The sequence below is a fragment of the Phycodurus eques genome, chromosome 3, assembly GCF_024500275.1.
Source record: "Phycodurus eques isolate BA_2022a chromosome 3, UOR_Pequ_1.1, whole genome shotgun sequence".
NCBI lineage: Eukaryota > Metazoa > Chordata > Actinopteri > Syngnathiformes > Syngnathidae > Phycodurus > Phycodurus eques.
Genome location: NC_084527.1, coordinates 21833173 through 21853012, shown reverse-complemented (window position 1 = coordinate 21853012; position 19840 = coordinate 21833173). Strand labels below are relative to the sequence as shown.

Below are 19840 nucleotides of genomic sequence, written 5' to 3'. Positions count from 1 at the left end.
AATGGTGAGTGTGGTCAGGAAGTGAAGAAACGGGTCAAAGCAGGTTGGAACGGGTGGAGGAAGGTGTCAGGTGTGTTATGTGACAGAAGAGTCTCTGCTAGGATGAAGGGCAAAGTTTATAAAACAGTAGTGAGGCCAGCCATGATGTACGGATTAGAGACAGTGGCGCTGAAGAGACAACAGGAAGCAGAGCTGGAGGTGGCGGAAATGAAGATGTTGAGGTTCGCTCTTGGAGTGACCAGGTTGGATAAAATTAGAAATGAGCTCATCAGAGGCACAGCCAAGGTTCGATGTTTTGGAGACAAAGTTAGAGAGCGCAGACTTCAATGGTTTGGATACGTCCAGAGGAGAAATAGTGAGTATATTGGAAGAAGGATGATGAGGATGGAGCTGCCAGGCAAGAGAGCTCGAGGAAGACCAAAGAGAAAGTTGATGGATGTCGTGAGGGAAGACATGATGGCAGTTGGTGTTCGAGAGGAGGATGCAGGAGATAGGCTTACATGGAAAAGGATGACGCGCTGTGGCGACCCCTAACGGGACAAGCCGAAAGGAAAAGAATTTAAGTAACATCTTTCCACATTAATGTACGCACGGTGGCCGACTGGTTAGAGCGTCAGCCTCACAGTTCTGAGGACCTGGGTTCAATCCCCGGTCCCGCCTGTGTGGAGTTTGCATGTTCTCCCTGTGCCTGTGTGGGTTTTCTCCGGGCACTCCGGTTTCCTCCCACATCCCAAAAAACATGCATTAATTGAAGACTCTAAATAGCCCGGAGGTGTAACTGTGCGTGCGAATGGTTGTTTGTTTGTATGTGCCCTGCGATTGGCTGGCAACCAGTTCAGGGTGTACCCCGCCTCCTGCCCGATGACAGCTGGGATAGGCTCCAGCATGCCTGCGACCCTTCTGAGGAGAAGCGGCTCAGAAAATGGATGGATGGATGTACACACATCACCCTATAGTGACAGAAGAAATGGAATTGTTGAATTTTTTGCAGATTTCATTAAAAAAGAAAAACTGAAATATCACACAGCCATAAGTATTCAGACCCTTTGCTCAGTATTTAGCAGAAGCACCCTTTTAAGCTCATACAGCCATAACTCTTTTTGGGAATGATGCAACAAGTTTTTCACAGCTGGATTTGGGGATCCTCTGCCATTCCTCCTTGCAGATCCTCTCCAGTTCTGTGAGGTTGGATGGTGAACGTTGGTGGGCAGCCATGTTCAGGTCTTTCCAGAGATGCTCAATTGGGTTTAAGTCAGGGGTCTGGCTGGGCCATTCAAAACGGAGTTGTTCTGAAGCCACTCCTTCGGTATTTTAGCTGTGTGCTTAGGGTCATTGTCTTGATGGAAGGTGAACCTTCGGCCCAGTCTGAGGTCCTGAGCATTCTGGGGAAGGCTTTCGTCCAGGATATCCCTCTACTTGACCGCATTCATCTTTCCTTCGATTGCAACCAGTCTCCCTGTCCCTGCAGCTGAAAAACAAACCCACAGCATAATGCTGCCATCACCATGCTTCACTGTTGGGACTGTATTGGACAGGTGATGAGCATTGCCTGGTTTTCTCCACACATACCAGTTAGAATTAAGGCCAAAAAGTTCTATCTTGGTCTCATCAGACCAGAGAATCTTATTTCTCACCATCTTGGAGTCCTTCAGGTGTTTTTTTTAGCAAACCCCATGCAGGCTTTCATGCGTCTTGCACTGAGGAGAGGTTTCCGTCGGGCCACTCTGCCATAAAGCCCCGACTAGTGGAGGGCTGCAGCGATGTTTGACTTTCTAGAACTTTCTCCCATCTCCCGACTGCATCTCTGGAGCTCAGCCACAGTGATCTTTGGGTTCTTCCTTACCTCTCTCACCAAGACTCTTCTCCCCCAATTGCTCAGTTTGGCCAGACGGTCAGCTCTACGAAGGGTTCTGATCGTCCCAAATGTCTTCCATTTAAGGATTATGGAGGCCACTTTGCTCTTAGGAACCTTAAGTGCAGCAGAATTCTTTTTGTAACCTTGGCCAGATCTGTGCCTTTCCACAATTCTGTCTCTGAGCTCTTCAGGCAGTTCCTTTGACCTCATGATTCTCATTTGCTCTGATATGCACTGTGAGCTGTAAGGTCTTATATAGACAGGTGTGTGGCTTTCCTAATCAAGTCCAGTCAGTATAATCAAATGAAGGTGGACTCCAATGAATGTGAAGAACCATCTCTCGGATGATCAGAAGAAATGGACAGCACCTGAGTTAAATATGAGTGTCGCAGCAAAGGGTCTGAATACGTATGGCTGTGTGATATTTCAGTTTTACTTTTTTAATAAATCAGAAGAAATTTCAACAATGAAATGTGTTCTGTCAATATGGGGTGCTGTGTGTACATTAATGAGGAAACAAATGAACTTAAATTATTTTAACAAATGGCTGCAATATAACAAAGAGTGAACATTTTAAGGGGGTCTGAAAACTTTCCGTACCCACTGTAATGCAGCATTTCAGAAAAAGAACATCATACCAACAGTCAAACATGGTGGTGGTAGTGTGATGGTCTGAGCATGCTGGACAACTTGTTGTGATTGATGAAACCATGAATTTTGGCCTTTACCAGAAGACACTTGGGTTCTTCCAAAGGTCAACGATCCAACACACACCAGCAAGTCAACTTCTGAATGGCTTATAAAAAACAAAATGAAGGTTTTGAAGTTGCCTAGTTAAAATCCGGACTTGAATCACTGTGCTGTGGCACGACCCTAAAAAGGCCTTTGAAAACTCTCCAATGTTGCTGAATTTAAAACAATTCTGCAAGGAAGAGTGGCCCGAAATATCTCGACAGAGGTTTAAAAGACTCATTGGCAGTTATAGAAAATGCCTGACTTCAGTTGTTGCTGCTGAGAAGGGCCCAACCAGTTATTAGGTTTAGGGGGTCATTAACCTTTCACAAAGGGCCAAGTAGCTTTGGATAGTTTTTTTTCTTTATAAAATCACCATTTAAAAACTGCATTTTATGTCTACTTGGGTTATCATTGGCTGATATTTACATTTGTTTGATGATCTTAAACATTGAAGTGGGGTAACTATGCAAAAAAAAAATAATTTGATCAAGGGGACAAATACATTTTCATGGCACTGCATAACTATACAACTCCACAACTGGCTACATGTATGTATTACTATATACTACATACGATACATACGTACATAACAGTGATACATACATACTATAACTGCAGCTAGAGCTGCATAGGTGACTGACTACATTCATATCAGTTCACTTTCTTCCAATAGACGTTGACAGGAAGTGTTGTGACAGCGGCCACCCTTGTGTGTGTGTGCATGCGTGCGTGTGTCAGTGTGACAGGAAAATGAAGCGCGAGCAACGCCCGCCCTCTGATTGCGCCAAGTCAAATTTAAGGGTGTGTGTGACAGGAAGTAGACTCATTCTTTGAGTGTGCGTGTGTTTGTGTGTGTGTGTGTGTCTGTGTCAGTGGATGAAGAAACAGTGTACTGTAGTATGAATAGAAACCGGCATGAAGAGATACAAACATTGTAAGTTTGATTTCACTGAATATTACCTTTTTAATTTGTATTATATATATATATATATATATATATATATATATATATATGGGTTTTCTCCGGGTACTCAGGTTTCCTTCCACATCCCAAAAACATGCATGGTAGGCCATAGGTGTGAGTGTGAATGATTGTTTGTCTATAGTGTTAGGTTACTTCTATCACTCCAAATAGAAATATGTTTTTATCAACTTATTTTGTATTTTTCTTCTATTTTGAATTATTACCTGCCTCATTATATCTTCTGTCATTCTTAATTTAGTGCTCATCAAATACCGATGTTTTGACAGTAAAGCTGACCTTGAAACGTTCATTAGACAATAATAGTAATCATATTCATAATCATATGAATTATTTAATTGATTTAAGGCTTGTCACGCTTTTCAAGATTGAAATGAATGACTTTAGTGATGTCTGGTGGGTAAAAATCTAGTTGAAGACGAGGGGATGTACTGTACACTGACTTACTGTTTGGCTTTTCAATCAACAACACCACTGTGCAATGCTTACAATGACCCACAAATGCTTGTACACTAGCGCACGCACACACACACACACACACGCGAAACACACGCACATTCACACATACAATATGAGTATATGGAATATAGCCATCCATCCATTCAGTCAGCTGGGATAGGCTCCAGCACGCCCATGACCCTAGTGAGGATAAGCGGTAAAGAAAATGGATGGATGGATGGTTCTAACTTGTAAGTATGCACACGCCTGTGTGGAGTTTGCATGTTCTCCCCGTGCCTGCGTGGGTTTTCTCCGGGCACTCCGGTTTCCTCCCACATCCCAAAAACATGCATGAATTGGAGACTCTATATTGCCCGTAGGCACGACTGTAAATGCGAATGGTTGTTAGTTTCTATGTGCCCTTCGATTGGCTGGCAACCAGTTCACCCCGCCTCCTGCCCAAAGATAGCTGGGATAGGCTCCAGGACCCCCGCGAACCTTCTGAGGATAAGCAGCTCAGAAAATGGATGGATGGACGAATGTACATGCATACATACATACATATAGTAAGTTGTACTCCATATGGTGTGCCGGTATTCTTTTAGTTGCTAAACGGAGAGCTGCTAAACTGTGCTTTATTGTTTGTGCAACACTATGACAATAAAGTCTATTCTATTTTAGCGTTTCCTCCGTCAAAGTCTAGCAAATCTAAATTTAAGTGAGGCCCAAAATATCTGCGTGTATTCCCAGAGTGATTGGTCCCCAGAGGGGTTGGAAGTTAAAGCAAACATTGGCGGTGGGCAGTTTGGGAACAGAATCCATGAGACTTTCCATCAGGAGAAGAACAACATTCCTAGGATGTCTCCCACACACAAGTTGTGTGTTTTCTCTTTTCTTTGTTTTCTCCACCTTGCACAATAAAAATCGATACAACGACAATACGCACGGTTACGCATGAGCACATATTCGCACACAATGTACACAACCTACGCGATGGCTCCTCTCACCAGTTATTCATGATATGATATGATTGTTATTTGTACTGCCACCTTAAACAATAGAAATTAACACAACAAGAGAAATGAGTTAGTCAAAAAAGATCTGCAGCACGCTCAGTAATTTACAGGCAAACGTATGTGTGAAATTGACTTGTCATATAATTGTTATTCATGATAACTGGCCAGCTTCCACAATACCAATCACCAGAATGACCAGAAAGAATCCAGTAAAAACAGATGTGGCTTCAATATATATGTCATATGACTAATGTGATCGCTTCTCTCGCCAGTTATCTATGATATCCGGCACTTCACACAATAGAAATCAACAGACTGACTGAAATAATGCAGTAAAAACAAATTCATACACAGGCGCATTAAGTCATATGATGTATATGATCGCGCCTCTCGCCAGTCATTAATGATAATCATTCACCTTGTACAATAGAAATCAACAGAATGTCTAGAAATCCTAACATGTTCAGTAACTCACAGGCACATCATGTCCTATGTTTGTTATCCATGAAAACTGCCACCTTCCCCAATAGAAATTAGCAGAATGACTTTTCATAATCCATTCAAAACAATAGAAGTTGCCTGTAAAAAAACTGTCTCGGCTAACAAGCTTATCTTCCCGAATCGCAGCCTCCGGATGGCTGGGGAGCCTGTCCAACCTCTCCCTCCGCCGCCCGTCCTCCCGGCGCAAGTCCGCCGCCTCACCGCAGGATTGGAGCAGGACCTGGGCCGCTGATGACAAGGAGGCCGGCTCCCAGCCGTGGGGCTACGCCCGCTCCGGTGCCATCTACACCCACGTGGGAACGGTGCCTCGCAGAGACAGGCAGCAGAGCCGGATAAACATGGGGGATGAGGAAGAGTGGGAGGAGGCCACGGGGGCAGACCATGTGCGGGACTCCCCCCTGCTCACCGCTCTGTCTAGCTTAAGCCTCAACACTCTGGAGTGGCCCAGCTGTGCGCCGGCTCCAACGGACGGGTACCAAGGTGCTCCGGCTCCGCAGGACATGTACAAAGGTGATCCGGCTGCATTGGACGTTTACAAAATTACTCCGGCTCCACAGGACTTGTACGTGCACATGGATGCCGTAAGCGATGCGGTTCGCACGCACAAAACCACAAAGACCTTGCAGGAAGTGGAACAGGTGAAGTGGAACAGGTGAACGTTTATCATTATTATTACTATTATTATTATTATTATTATTATTTAGTTTTTCCAGAGAGCTAACCATTGGAACCTTTTTTGATACGTACACTGAACAAAACAACATACTGATTAGACCTAATTCAGTTCAGAAAACTAACTAGCGCAATAAATGACTCACTTACTAACTCAATACAATTACTCACTAAATATACTCACGCAATAAAAAAAACTCAATAATCAAAAAAGTAAAGAACTCAGACACTCAGAAACTAATTTGCTGACTAACTAAATAAACAGACAACGAACTCAGTCACTAACCAAATAAATATCTTTGATAACTCGCTTACTAAATCCACTCAATAAATTATTCACTAACTCAGTAAATAACTCACTGAAGAAATACAACAAAAATACAGCTAACTAACTAACATTCAACAAACATTCAACAAATAAATAAACTTAAAAGCTAACTAATTAGTTAACTAACTTGTCCATTCACTAACTAACTTGCTTAACAAATAAGAAAACATTATATCTCACTAATGAACTCGTCAACTAACTCACCCACAAACCAACTAACTGACTAACTGACTCACTCATTCATTTAACAAATACCTAAAAAAAAACTTACTGGCTAACAAATTTTGGAACACATTCACTCACTAACAAACTGAAAACCTTAATAACTAATGAATTCACTCGCTCACTTCCATTATTACAACTCTATTGAGTACAAAAAATGAATGATTCAATAACAAAGCCACTCACTAAATAAAACTTCTTTCTCATGGACTTCACATCTGTTGTTGCTAACATGGGAGCACAGCTGTGTGTGTGTGTGTGTGTGTGTGTGTGTGTGTGTGTGAGTGTTATGTGTGTGCCATAAGAATGAGGAAGTGTTGTAAAATGAATGCTACTTGGGGGACTTCCTGTGTTGGATGTTCCCCCAAGGAAGTTAAATCACAAATTAGCATGCGTGACACAAGCATGTCAGTTTTTACAAATGGTAAAAGGTCGTTTTTTTTGTTGTTTTGTTTTTTACATGTCAGACACATAATAACCTTTTGATTTTATTTTTGTTTATTTTCAGTCCGAGTGACACGACTGATGAGGGTGGCGAATACGTCAAGGTGAGAGTTATCTCGCTTTTTATTCCTCTTGACTCGTACGGTGGTAGCAGTGACACTCACAATCACACACACACACACACACACACACACACATACACACTTTACAACAAAGCACAGAGGGGTAAAGGACATGAGAACAACAACACTGTGTGCGTGTGTGCATGTGTGTGCATGTCTGTCTGTGTATGTGTGTAAGGACACAAAAGCCTCCCTGAGTGATGTCCCCTTTCCTCAATCACGTTGCCGCGGCGACCAGGCCAATACTCCAGTGTGGAGGCTCTGCCTATTGAGGCCCCATTGGCATCCGCCCCCTACATCCAGTGTGGATGCCAACTGTGGGTCCAGAAGAGAGCTGCTTCTGGTGGTTGTGTGGTTGAGTGTCGGTTTACTCACTGTGATGTCCTCCAAGTTCTCTAAGGACAAGAAGTTGTGGCTGGAGAAGCAGCTTCAGGAGGAACTGAAGCTGAGCGCAGCCAACCTGAAGAGTCACGCCTGGTACCACGGACCCATCCCGGGACAGGTAAGATGACCACGCAGTCTCTACTTTGTCTCTACAATAAATTGAGTTTCTCTTTGTCATGGTCAAGAAACAGTTGCCTGTTGTTGTACCTCAGGGCTGAATGCTATAGAATTATACTCCACTGTTTCCACTTTGCTACCCTTTGCCCTCAGTCTTCCCTTAAGTAAAATCAGTCTCGTTACCAGCAACCAATAGCAGAGAGGTAAATCTCTCATCCATTGCGCTTGGACGCTGCAATATTATACTCAACTCTCTCTACTTCGCTGCACTTACAGTGGTCATCAACCACATTTTAAGAAGTAAACACACACTTGTCTCCTCAGGTGTCCGAGAGCCTGGTGGTGAACCAGGGCGACTTCCTCATCCGGGACTCCGAGTCCAGCCCAGGCGACTTTGTTCTGATGGCCCGCTGGGACCGAGAAGACCACTCACTTCCCTGTCCAGGCCTCGGTGGTGCGCTACGGGGTTCACTACAGCCTGGACCAGGAGGTGTTCGATTCACTGCCTGCGATGGTGCGCTTCTACACGGGCAGCAGGGCACCGCTGACCCGCCGCAGCACAGCCAGGATTCACCGGCCGGTCAACAGGACGGTGCCACTATGCTACCTGGAGAAAGTGTTTGGTCCGCCGCCATGCCAGCGTACCACGAGCCAGGCAGAGGAGGTCTGCCCCAAAAGGTTTGTAATTTGGTCATTTCTAGGGATCCTTGACTCCTGGAAATTCCTTTTTAAAATTCAGCCCCTGAAGCCAGTTTGACCTAGTAACGTGAAATTAGGTAAGAATGTCTATCATGAATAATAATAATAGTAATGATGCATTGCACTTATGTAGCGCTTTTCTGTGCACTCCAAGACAATTTCACACCTCAGTCACAACCTCCTGGTGGTAAGTTATTTGTGTAGCCACAGATGCCCTGGGCCAGTCTGACGGAAGCATGGCTGCCATTCTGCGCCTATGGCACCTCCGACCACCACCAAACATCTAACTATATTCATTCGTAGGGAATGTTGATTAAGTGTCTTGCCCAGGAACACTCTGGTTGCAGGGTGTACTCTTACCCTCTGCACCACACCGCCCACAAGAGTATGAATAGATCCACAAAATAGTCTTAAGAAGCCATGTCTGAAAGCACAGGAAGTCTGTCATTTTATCTTGAAGCAGACATTTTGGTGTCAACTAGGCCTCAATTTAACAAGAATTGTTTGAAAATCCAGCGCCCGAAGCCAGTTTGAATTACCAACATGAAATCTGGTAGGAATGTCTATCATGGGGTGGCACGGTGACTGATTGGTTAACACATCTGCCTCACAGTTCTGAGGACCTGGGTTCAAATCCGGCCTTCCCTGTGTGGAGTTTACATGTTCTCCCCGTGGTTGCATGGGTTTTCTCCAGTTACTCCAGTTACCTCCCAAATTCCAAAAACATGAATGGTAGGTTAACTGGAGATTCTAAATTGCCCTTAGGTGTGAACGTCAGTGTGAATGAGTGTTTGTCTATGTGTGCCCTGCAATTGGCTGGCGACCAATTCAGGGTGTACACCGCCTCTCGCCCAAAAGTCAGCTGAGATAGGCGCCAGCGCGCCAAAGACCCTAGTAAGGATAAGCGGTTCATAAAATGGATGGATGGATGGATGTCTATCATGAGTAGACGCCCCAAAAAAGTCTCAAGAGGCCATGCTTGAAGACACAGAAAGTCAGCCATTTTGGCTCACAGCTGACATTTTGGGGTCAACTAGGCCTCAACTCAACTACAAGAAATGTTTGAAAATGTAGCCACTGAAACCAGTTTAACTTCGCAACATGAAATTTGGTAGGCATTTCTTATCATGAGTAGACCCACGAAAACATCTCCTAAAAGCCATGTGCAAAAAGACACAGGAAGTCGGTCATTTAGGCTTGGAGATTTTAGGGTCAATGTGGCCACAACTCAACCATAATATATATACAAACTCAATTCCAATGAAGTTGGGACGTTGAGTTAAACAAATAAAAACAGAATACAATGATTTGTAAATCATGTTCAACCTATATTTAATTGAATACACTACAAAGACAAGATATTTAATGTTGAAACTGATAAACTTTATTGTTTTTAGCAAATAATCATTAAAGTAGAATTTTATGGCTACAACACGGTCCAAAAAAGCTGGGACAGGGTCATGTTTACCACTGTGTTACATCACCTTTTCTTTTAACAACATTCAATAAACGTTTGGGAACTGAGGACACCAATTGTTGAAGCTTTGTAGGTGGAATTCTTTCCCATTCTTGCTTGATGTACAACTTCAGCTGTTCAACAGTCCGGGGTCTCCGTTGTCGTATTTTACGCTTCATAATGCGCCACACATTTTCAATGGGAGACAGGTCTGGACTGCAGGCAGGCCAGTCTAGTACCCGCACTCTTTTACTACGAAGCCACACTGTTATAACAAGTGCAGAATGTGGTTTGGCATTGTCTTCCTGAAATAAGCAGGGGTGTCCATGAAAAAGACGTTGCTTGGATGGCAGCATATGTTTCTCCAAAACCTGTATGTACCTTTCAGCATTAATGGTGCCTTTACAGATGTGTATATTACCCATGCCATTGGCACTAACACAGCCCCATACCATCACAGATGCTGGCTTTTGAACTTTGCGTCCATAACAGTCCGGATGGTTCTTTTCCTCTTTGGCCCGGAGGACACGACGTCCACAATTTCCAAAAACAATTTGAAATGTGGACTCGTCGGACCACAGAACACTTTTCCACTTTGCATCAGTCCATCTTAGATGAGCTCGGGCCCAGAGAGGCGTGTTGCTGATAAATGGCTTTTGCTTTGCATAGAAGAGTATCAAGTTGCAATTACGGATGTAGCGCCGAACTGTATTTAGTGACATTGGTTTTCTGAAGTGTTCCTGAGCCCATGTGGTGATATCCTTTACACATTGATTTCAGTTTTTGATGCATTGCCGCCTGAGGGATCGAAGGTCATGTTGGTTTTCGGCCTTGCTGCTTACATGCAGTGATTTCTCCAGATTCTCTGAACCTTTTGATGATATTATGGACCGTAAATGGTCAAATCCAAAAATTCCTTTCAATTGTATGTTGAGGAACATTGTCGTTAAACTGTTCGACTATTTTCTCACACACTTGTTCACAAAGAGGTGAACCTCGCCCCATCTTTGCTTGTGAATGACTGAGCAATTCAAGGAATCTCCTTTTATACCCAATCATGGCACTCGCCTGTTCCCAATTAGCCTGTTCACCTGTGGGATGTTCCAAACAAGCCAAACAAGTGTTTAATGAGCATTCCTCAACTTTCTCAGTCTTTTTTGCCACCTGTCCCAGCTTTTATGGAACGCGTTGCAGCCATAAAATTCTAAGTTTATGATTATTTGTGAAAAACAATAAAGTTTAGCAGTTTGAGCATTAAATGTCTTGTCTTTGTAGTGTATTCAATTAAATATAGGTTGAACATGATTTGCACATCTTTGTATTCTTTTTTTATTTATGTTTAACACAGCGTCCAAACTTTATTGGAATTGGGGTTGTATTTATATTTTAATTACATTCCCCAAAACCTGCTTCACTTAGCAACCTGACATTTGGTAGTCATGTCTATTACGAATAGACCCACAAAAAAGAAATCATGTCGTAAAAAAACACACAGGACCTCAGCTATTGAGTGTTTGAAGTGGTCATTTTAGGCACATTTTGGTCATTTCCAGGGTTTGCAGAAATTTAAGTGTGCGTGAATAATCATTACTCATAATGATCTTCTCTCTGCATGCAGTCCCTCATCTTTGCTCTGGCGAGACCATCACCAACCTGAGCGTTCTTCCTCCACTGATGACATCAGTGACATCAGTGAGTTCCACGCACGGCATCGTATCATATGAGACTCATCTGTCAGTCAATCCCATTTAATGCAGAGAAAAAAGACTGAAAATAGGGTCATCGAATAATTTTTATTAAAGAAAAAAAATATACATTTAAAAAAAATAATTTTTCTTAATTTTTAAACTTTGTAACAGGTCAGTATGACCCATCACATGTTTTAGTCACTTGAACATTGTAAAACTAATTCAAAATATTAAAAAATATACTGTGTGTGTATTATACAAAGAAAAAAATGAAAAAAAATAAGGCCATGGACAACTTCTTAATCTTATTGTAGTTTTATACCCCTTTTCTACAATATTTCTTCGGATTTTTTTAAAAATAATTTTATTTTTATTTTTTACTTTAAAATGTGCCTCTTTGACCTGCTGCATGTTTTAATAATTTGACCTTATATAGCAAATAAAAAATATATATTTAAAAAAATATGTATGTAAACAATTATAAGAACAAAAATAGGGCCATGAAAGAAATGGTACAGTAACCTTATTTTAAAAAGTTTTTAATTAAATAAAATCTATTTGTAATACAAAAAAAAGAAAAGAATGAAAATCAGGCTGTTCTTTGTTACATTGTATAGTGTTGTATTTTCTTGATTTCTAAACTATGAAAGAGGTCAATATGCATGTTTTAGTAAATCTGACAGTATAAAATAAATGTAAAAAAAAAATTTGAAGAAAGAATAAAACAAATATAGGTCCAAGAAAGACTTTCTTTAATTTATGAATTGATTTTTCTTCTCTCAATTTTTAAACTTTGAAATGGGTACATTTGTCCAGTAATAATTTTTTGGGTTTAATAATTTTTTTTAAATGAAATGATTTTTACAAGGAAAGCAGAAGTACAAATAACTAAAATAACAAATCTATGGGCTAAAATATGTGCCACTAGAAACAGAATTTGAATCATTTATATTTTACTTTGAATTGCTAAACTTGAATAATTGCATTAAAAATATTTTAATTTCATAATTTGAATTTGTATTGTTTAATTTCAATCATTGCATTGAAAACCTGAATCTGAATAGTATAATTTGAAATTGTATTTATCAGTTTGGAACTGAACCCCAATAAACTTTCAAATGAACGTACGATTATGTGATCCTCAATGAAAATTAAAATCTTTTCACCTGCAGTCTTCCCAATTCACATTCAGTTAATTGAAATTCATTTTTAGTTAGGCAATTTGAATTCAAATATAAATGATTCAAATTCTGTTTCTGGTGGCACATATTTCAGCCCATAAAAGTCAAAGCAAACAAAAAGAAGAAAAGAGGGAAGAGTGGGGGTATCATTCTTTTTTCAGCTTGCTTCGGTAAAACAAACATCGCCATATGAACTTCAGCACCGTCACACAGATGGCAGCAACCGTTACGATCACGGCCATCAGGAAGGCCGCTACGTCCAAGCAATAGTACTGGACAGTGGACATCTTGTATGACTCGGTCCTCAGGTGCGCTGCCCCCTTGTGCCTCATGACGAACTCGATCCAGAAGACGGCACGTTGCAGAGGCGGGATTGGCTGGTCTCGGTGCAACACTGACAACCGCTGCATCTTGGTGCCGTACGACGGTTGGTGAATAACCGTCTGTATGGCCTCCAGGAAGTTCTCCTGGTTCACCGTGGCAATGTCCAGCACCTTGGCTACCCCCCTGGCCTCCATCCGGAAGAAGTTGTCGTGCTGATCGAACATGAGCGGGAGGCCCACCAGGGGTACACCATGGTAGATGGCCTCCTGGATGCCGTTGGTGCCGCCGTGCGCTACAAAAACTCTGGTTTTAGTGTGGCCCAGGAGGTCATTCTGTGGAAGCCAGTCCAGGAGAAGCGTGTTGTTTCCAAGGGTGGATGGACGCTTACCCTGGTGTCTCCAGATCACCTTTTGGGGGAGTCGGGCGAAGGCGGCAGCGATTCCATTGGTGATATCCTCGGGGAGGTCTGCCACAAGGGTTCCCAGAGTCATCACTACCACGCCGTGCTCCCCAGAACTCTGCACAAAGTCCTCCAGCTCGGCGGGGAGTGGCCGGGCCGGCTTGCACTGGAACCCAGACATGTAGACCACGTTGGGCATGGTGGGCCGCGGGAACTCAAAAGTGAAGTCGTTCCTCATCAGCCAGATGTCCGCTGACTGGAAGAGTTCCATGTAGTGTATGTCCGGGCCAAAGTACCGGTGGACAAAGGGTTTGTAGATGGCATCTGACACGTACCAAACCTGCCAACGCGTGAACAAGTAGTACATGACGTTTTTGAGACGCTCCCCGAATGTCATTTTATCTGTCAGCTTGGCTCCCGGAATGGGGACATAAGACAAGGGCGTGGGCGCGATGGCCAGATGCGCCTCCCCCTGGACAGTCCAGCGGACGTTCAACACCAGGGGGAGACCAAGACGGCGAGCCAGCAAGACGCCACCACCCATCGCTGGGTCGGCGAGGACCACCTCGTAGTTGGCTTCCTGTAGGTTCCGCATGATCTCCTGGTCCTCGAACACATTGGCCAACATGTCCACTACATGCTGGTTTATGTAGTAGAATTGGTTGACCACCTCGTACTCCAGCGCCAGCCGCTTCCACAAGGAGGCGCCTTCCCGCTGCATGTGGAGCATGCTGGTGACGAAGGAACCGAAGCTGATCTCGTCAAACCCGCTTGAGAAGTGCAGGGTGATGGTTTTGTAGAGCTGCGACTCGGGTTTGATGTACCAGCTGTCAGAGGGCCGCACCACGGTGATATCGTGGCCACGGGCGTGTAACTCCTCGATCAGGACCTTCATGTTGATCCAGTGGCTGCCGTCAATGGGGAAGACCAGGATCTTTCCACCTGCCACACCACCACTAAACGCGTAGATCAGCGTCACCAGCGTCAGCAGCGTTGGCTGGGACATGTCTGAGGCGGGATCCTGTAGAAACGATGTTGGGATTAAATTCAATTATATTAGTCAGAAAATCACTGCTGCTTATTGGCAAATGTCACAAACTTAAACTCAAAAGCCATCATGCCAGTCAGCTGCTACGGTTCAGTAGGATTTAGTAAGTTATGGTTTGGTACAGTTCGATATAATTACGGTTCTATAAGATTTTGTAAGATTTGATTCCGTAGCATCGTGTATGTTACGGTTCTGGTCTGGTTTGATATAATTTTGAACTATTCTGTACGGTTCAGTATAATTTGGTTCAGTAGTTTTGTGCAATTCTATATGATAAGGTTTGGTACGATTCTGTCCGATGTGGTTCAGTATGATTCTGTTGGGTAGGATTCTGTACGAAACAGTTCGGTATGGTTTGATTTGATTCTGTACAATAGGGTTTGGTGAAACACTTTACAATATGGTTGTGTATGTTTCTGTACGGTTCAGTACGGTTTGATTCATAACAGTTTGGTCCAATTCTCTACGATATGTTACGGTATGGTTCAGTGCCATTTGGTATGATTCAGTACAATTCGTTATGGTGTTCTACGATTTTGTACAGTTAGTTGCGTTTTGTTACATTTTGTTATGGTTTGATTCAGTGCAGTTTGGTACGTTTCTGTAGTATACGGTTCAACACATATTCACAACCAGCATGTACACGAATACAAATTTTATAGCCTGTGCGTTGCGAAGGGCTGAGTTTTGATTTTGACTTTTGACACATGCACAATAAATGTTCTCAAAATTAGATTATATTTTATTTTACTTAGTATTTTAAAAATCAATTTAGCTTTACAAAAGGACCATATAACCTGCTATTTCTTGCAATGTGTCATCTTGTAAATAAAACGGTCACATTATTGCATATTTAGCAGTTTAGTGCCAAGATATCATATTGAATAAATCAAAACTGAAATTAAAAGTAAGTTAAACAAATAACATGTCAATATTTTGTCACTCAATATGATCCAAAGGGAGGGGGGGATCTCAAGAAAATATTAGCATTGTTCAGACTTTTTCTGGTGACGTGTGTTTGTTTTGGCTGAGAGGCAACTGTTCCTGACAAAATCAAAATGTTTGTAACAAAATATACAGAATGTTACTGAGAGGTGATGATAGGGCTGGGCATCTCTGGATTCAGTTCAGTACGGAATCGCTACAATTTGGCATGGGTTATTATGGTACGGTTTGTTTCAGTATATGGGTTCTGTACGATTCTGTACGATATGGGTTAAATGTGGTACTTTATAGTCCAGTGTGGTTCAATACAATACAATACGATATGAGAGTTACGGTTACAGTGCAGTACGATTTGGTACAGCACAATTCAGTATGGTCAAGTATGATTTAGTTCACTTTAGTGTTTTTCAGCACAGTAAGATATGGAAGGGAAGATATGCTTTTTTCCATCTTATTTATTTAAGGAATTGTCGTTTTTGACGCTATTCTGGTCCTGTGATGTCACGCAATTTACACCATCCTACCTGTAGTATATACTGCAGAGAACTGCACACACATGCACGTGCACACACACGCGCACACACACACACATTTCCCACTGTAATTCCTTGTATTTTTAATTGCATAACTTCCCGATTGCGCAACGATAACAATGGGAGGGAATGGCAGGGCACGAGATCCCACAAGGCCTCTCCGAGTTGTTTTCCTTTTCACGCTCCTCTCACGTTACTCCACAGCCCAGAGCCTAACCCTTTATCGAGGCCCCAAGCCTAACCTATTACCGGGGTGTGAAGGTCAGAGAGCCGCCCGGGTCATTGATGTCACTAATAGTAATGAGCAGCAGTCACATGTTCACGAGTGACAAAGGAGTTACACTCCAAACTTAAAGTAATACACCTTAGAACGTTCACATGTTGCCTGTTAAGAGATATACATATTATTATAAATAAACATAAATGCAATACAAATATTGATATTAAACCATTTTTTTTTAAAATCAACACATGCATGTGATAATGAATAAATAAATATCTGTATTTAGGTGCAATATTGGACGACTGGTTAGTACATCTGCCTCACAGTTGTGAGGACCCGGGTTCAAATCCGGCCTCCCCTGTGTGGAGTTTGCATGTTCTCACCGTGCCTGCTTGGGTTTTCTCCAGGTACTCCGGTTTCCTCCCACGTCCCAAAAGCAAGCGTGGTAGGTTGATTGAAGACCCTAAATTGCACATAAGTGTGAATGTGAGTGCGAATGGTTGTTTGTTTATGTGTGCCCTGCGAGTGGCTGGCGACCAGTTCAGGGTGTACCCCGCCTCTTGCACAAAGATAGGCCCCAGCACACACACGACCCGAATGACGATAAGCGCTAGGGGAAATGGATGGATTGATATCTGTCTTTATATAAATAATAATACACATAATATATATTTTAATGATATGTTATAGATCATAACATATTTAAAACAAATATAATACATAAATACAAATAAATATGAATAATGATATTACCACATTAAAAAATTATTTTAAAATGAAGAAATATATAAGAATAATAATAGTCTATACAGAAAATGGATGGATTAATAATAATAATAATACATCAATACATAAATAATACATCCATCCAACCATTGTACCGCTTCTCCTCACAAGGGTCACAGGCGTGCTGGAGCCTATCCCAGCTGACTGCGGGCATGAAATAAAAGATTGTCTTGATTTGTAGACTTTTTTATAGAAGTAAAATATGAGGAAAGAAATATGAAAAATGTATTATCCTTGTATTTTTTCGTGAAGGTTGCAGAATTAAATTATGAAATAGTTTGTGAACATTTTAAAAGGGCGACAATTTAACACTTGAAAAATATATTCATGCCTCCCAAAAATGTTTTTTTTTTTCTTTTGTGTTCAAGAGGAATTGTTGTACATTGCATGTAATCACTGACTCTAACACATGCATGAACAGGATGATTTAAAACACTTGTCCTGACCAAAAAACCCAGATTTTTCGGATACATTTTCTGTCAAACAAACAACAACAACAAACTTTAAAGCAGAACTGGGGTAAAACGGAAAACATCTGGAAGCCGCAGAGCTCCTTCCACATTTAACTGGTGTACAGCGAAAAGATTGTTTGACTTACCGAGAGCGAGCGTCTGTGCAAGCACACGATGGCCTTTGTGGATCGAATGAACGTTACCAGCAGAAAGCGCAACTCGCTTTACTTTTTGCACTGGCCACATGACCCGTATTACATAAGTGCCAATTGTAGATAAGTAATTACAGTGTTGGCATGTGCTTGTTTCAAACGCATGAGTTTCACAATAGGAAATGTCAGCTTTTAATAATGAAGATAAAGCCAATAAAACAAATGGTAATATTAGCAGAGCTAGTGTATTCACAAATCCCATTATTCTAAAGGAGCCAGATACCGTTCTTGAATTGGATCAAAACTTGCCTCGTAAAAATGACTCAAAACTGTAGATACATCTCGTATATTGTTCTTGAATTGAATTGTGCGATAAATGTGACAAATATTGTTTTGAATGAGTGAAATTAAATTTTTTTATCAAGTTTTATTCTTGTAACTTAGATTTAGAATCAAATTGGAATTAGGAAAACCAAAGGGATCATAATGAATCGCAACTGTATTCGTACATGCATGCCGTGAATCAAATCATATCATATTGTTTTAGATGAGCCAAGTATTCTTCTTGAATCTAGTTTTATTGTTCTAGATTAGCCATATATCCTTCTTGAATCAAATCGGAATCTGGGGGAAAAAAATGAATCGCAACTGATGAAAAACTGGTGAAATATATTGTTTGTTACCTGAATTCTATAGTTTTAGTTGAGCCAATTATTGTTCTTGCTTTTAATAGGATTAAATTGGCAAGTTCTAGATGAGCCACGTATGATTCTAGAATCAAATCATATTGTATACAGTGAGACGAATATCGTTCCTGAATCCACTTGTATCACTGTAAAGAGACTAATACAGTATCTTTCTTAACTCTAATTGTAATATTCTAGATTAGCCAAATATAGTTCTTAATTTGAATTTTATCATATTGTTAAATTCCAGATAAGGCGAGTATCGTTCTTAAATCTAATTATATCGTTCTTGAATCAACTTAGAAAAAGAAATCAAATCATATGAATGAATAAAAGAATGAATCAGAACTGTAAAAATATATTGTTCTCGCTGCAAATAGGAAAAATATTGTTCTTGAATCGAATCGTATTGTTCTAGACTGCCCGATTATCATTCTCAGTTTGAATTGTATCATATTGTTATTGTCATAGGTTCTAGATGAGCCAAGTATCGTTCTTCAAAGGAATTTTATCGTATTGTTCTGGGTAAACTGAAATTTCTTTATTGAATTCAATCATCCATCCATCCATTTTCTTTACCGCTTATCCTTACAAGGGTCGCGGACTGCTGGAGCCTATCCCAGGTATCTTCGGGAGGGAGGCGGGGTACACCCAGCCAATCGCAGGGCACATAGAAACAAACAACCATTCGCACTCACATTCACACTTACGGGCAATTTAGAGTCTTCAATCAACCTATCACGCATGTTTTTGGGATGTGGGAGGAAACAGGAGTGCCCGGAAAAAAATCCACGCAGGCACGGGGAGAACATGCAAACTCCACACAGGCGGGGCCGGGATTTGAACCCCAGAACTGTGAGGCAGATGTGCTAACCAGTTGGTCACCGTGCCGGTGGTTCAATCATATCACTGTAAATGTGGCACATATATTGGTGAATCAAAATTGAACTTGGAAAATCGAATGAATCAAAACTGTACAAATATTTTGTTTGTAAATTAAACGGTATCATATTAGGCGGCACCGTGGCCGACTGGTTAGAGCGTCAGCCTCACAGTTCTGAGGACCTGGGTTCAATCCCCGGTACCGCCTGTGTGGAGTTTGCATGTTCTCCCCGTGCCTGCGTGGGTTTTCTCCGGGCACTCCGGTTTCCTCCCACATCCCAAAAACATGCATTCATTGGAGACTCTAAATTGCCCGTGGGCATGACTGTGAGTACGAATGGTTGTTTGTTTCTATGTGCCCTGCGATTGGCTGGCAACCAGTTCAGGGTGTACCCCCCCTCCTGCCCGATGACAGCTGGGATAGGCTCCAGCACGCCCGCGACCCTGGTGAAGAGAAGTGGCTCAGAAAATGGATGGATGGATGGCATTATATTATTCTAGGTGAGCCAAATATCGTTCATAAATCAAATTGGAACTTGAAAATTGGAATCATAAAAATGAATCACAGT

The 19840-nt window shown here is 41.8% G+C and overlaps 2 protein-coding genes across 3 annotated transcripts in view; one reads left to right on the top strand and one right to left on the bottom strand.

The window, feature by feature from the left end:
• The first annotated feature begins 3434 nt into the window (after nucleotides 1-3434).
• Nucleotides 3435-19840, top strand: part of LOC133400152 (SH2 domain-containing protein 3C-like) — a 28537-nt gene continuing 12131 nt past the window's right edge. The window contains 7 exon segments of the mRNA XM_061672472.1: nucleotides 3435-3524; nucleotides 5654-6179; nucleotides 7258-7297; nucleotides 7707-7817; nucleotides 8141-8233; nucleotides 8235-8494; nucleotides 11590-11663. Coding sequence (XP_061528456.1) covers nucleotides 3506-3524; nucleotides 5654-6179; nucleotides 7258-7297; nucleotides 7707-7817; nucleotides 8141-8233; nucleotides 8235-8494; nucleotides 11590-11663 — 1123 coding nt within the window. The 5' untranslated portion in view covers nucleotides 3435-3505.
• LOC133400171 (UDP-glucuronosyltransferase 2A2-like) lies at nucleotides 12444-17774 on the bottom strand. 2 transcript variants are annotated; one of them, XM_061672549.1, is made up of 3 exons: nucleotides 17698-17774; nucleotides 16697-16776; nucleotides 12444-14585 (listed from the first exon to the last, which is right to left on the bottom strand). In XM_061672549.1, the coding sequence occupies exon 3, from the start codon at nucleotides 14568-14570 to the stop codon at nucleotides 12987-12989; it is 1584 nt and encodes a 527-aa protein (XP_061528533.1). In that variant the 5' UTR covers nucleotides 14571-14585; nucleotides 16697-16776; nucleotides 17698-17774; the 3' UTR covers nucleotides 12444-12986. The 2 variants fall into 2 exon arrangements, with proteins under 2 accessions (XP_061528533.1, XP_061528534.1); XM_061672550.1 differs by lacking the exon at nucleotides 16697-16776 and having other exon boundaries at nucleotides 17698-17744.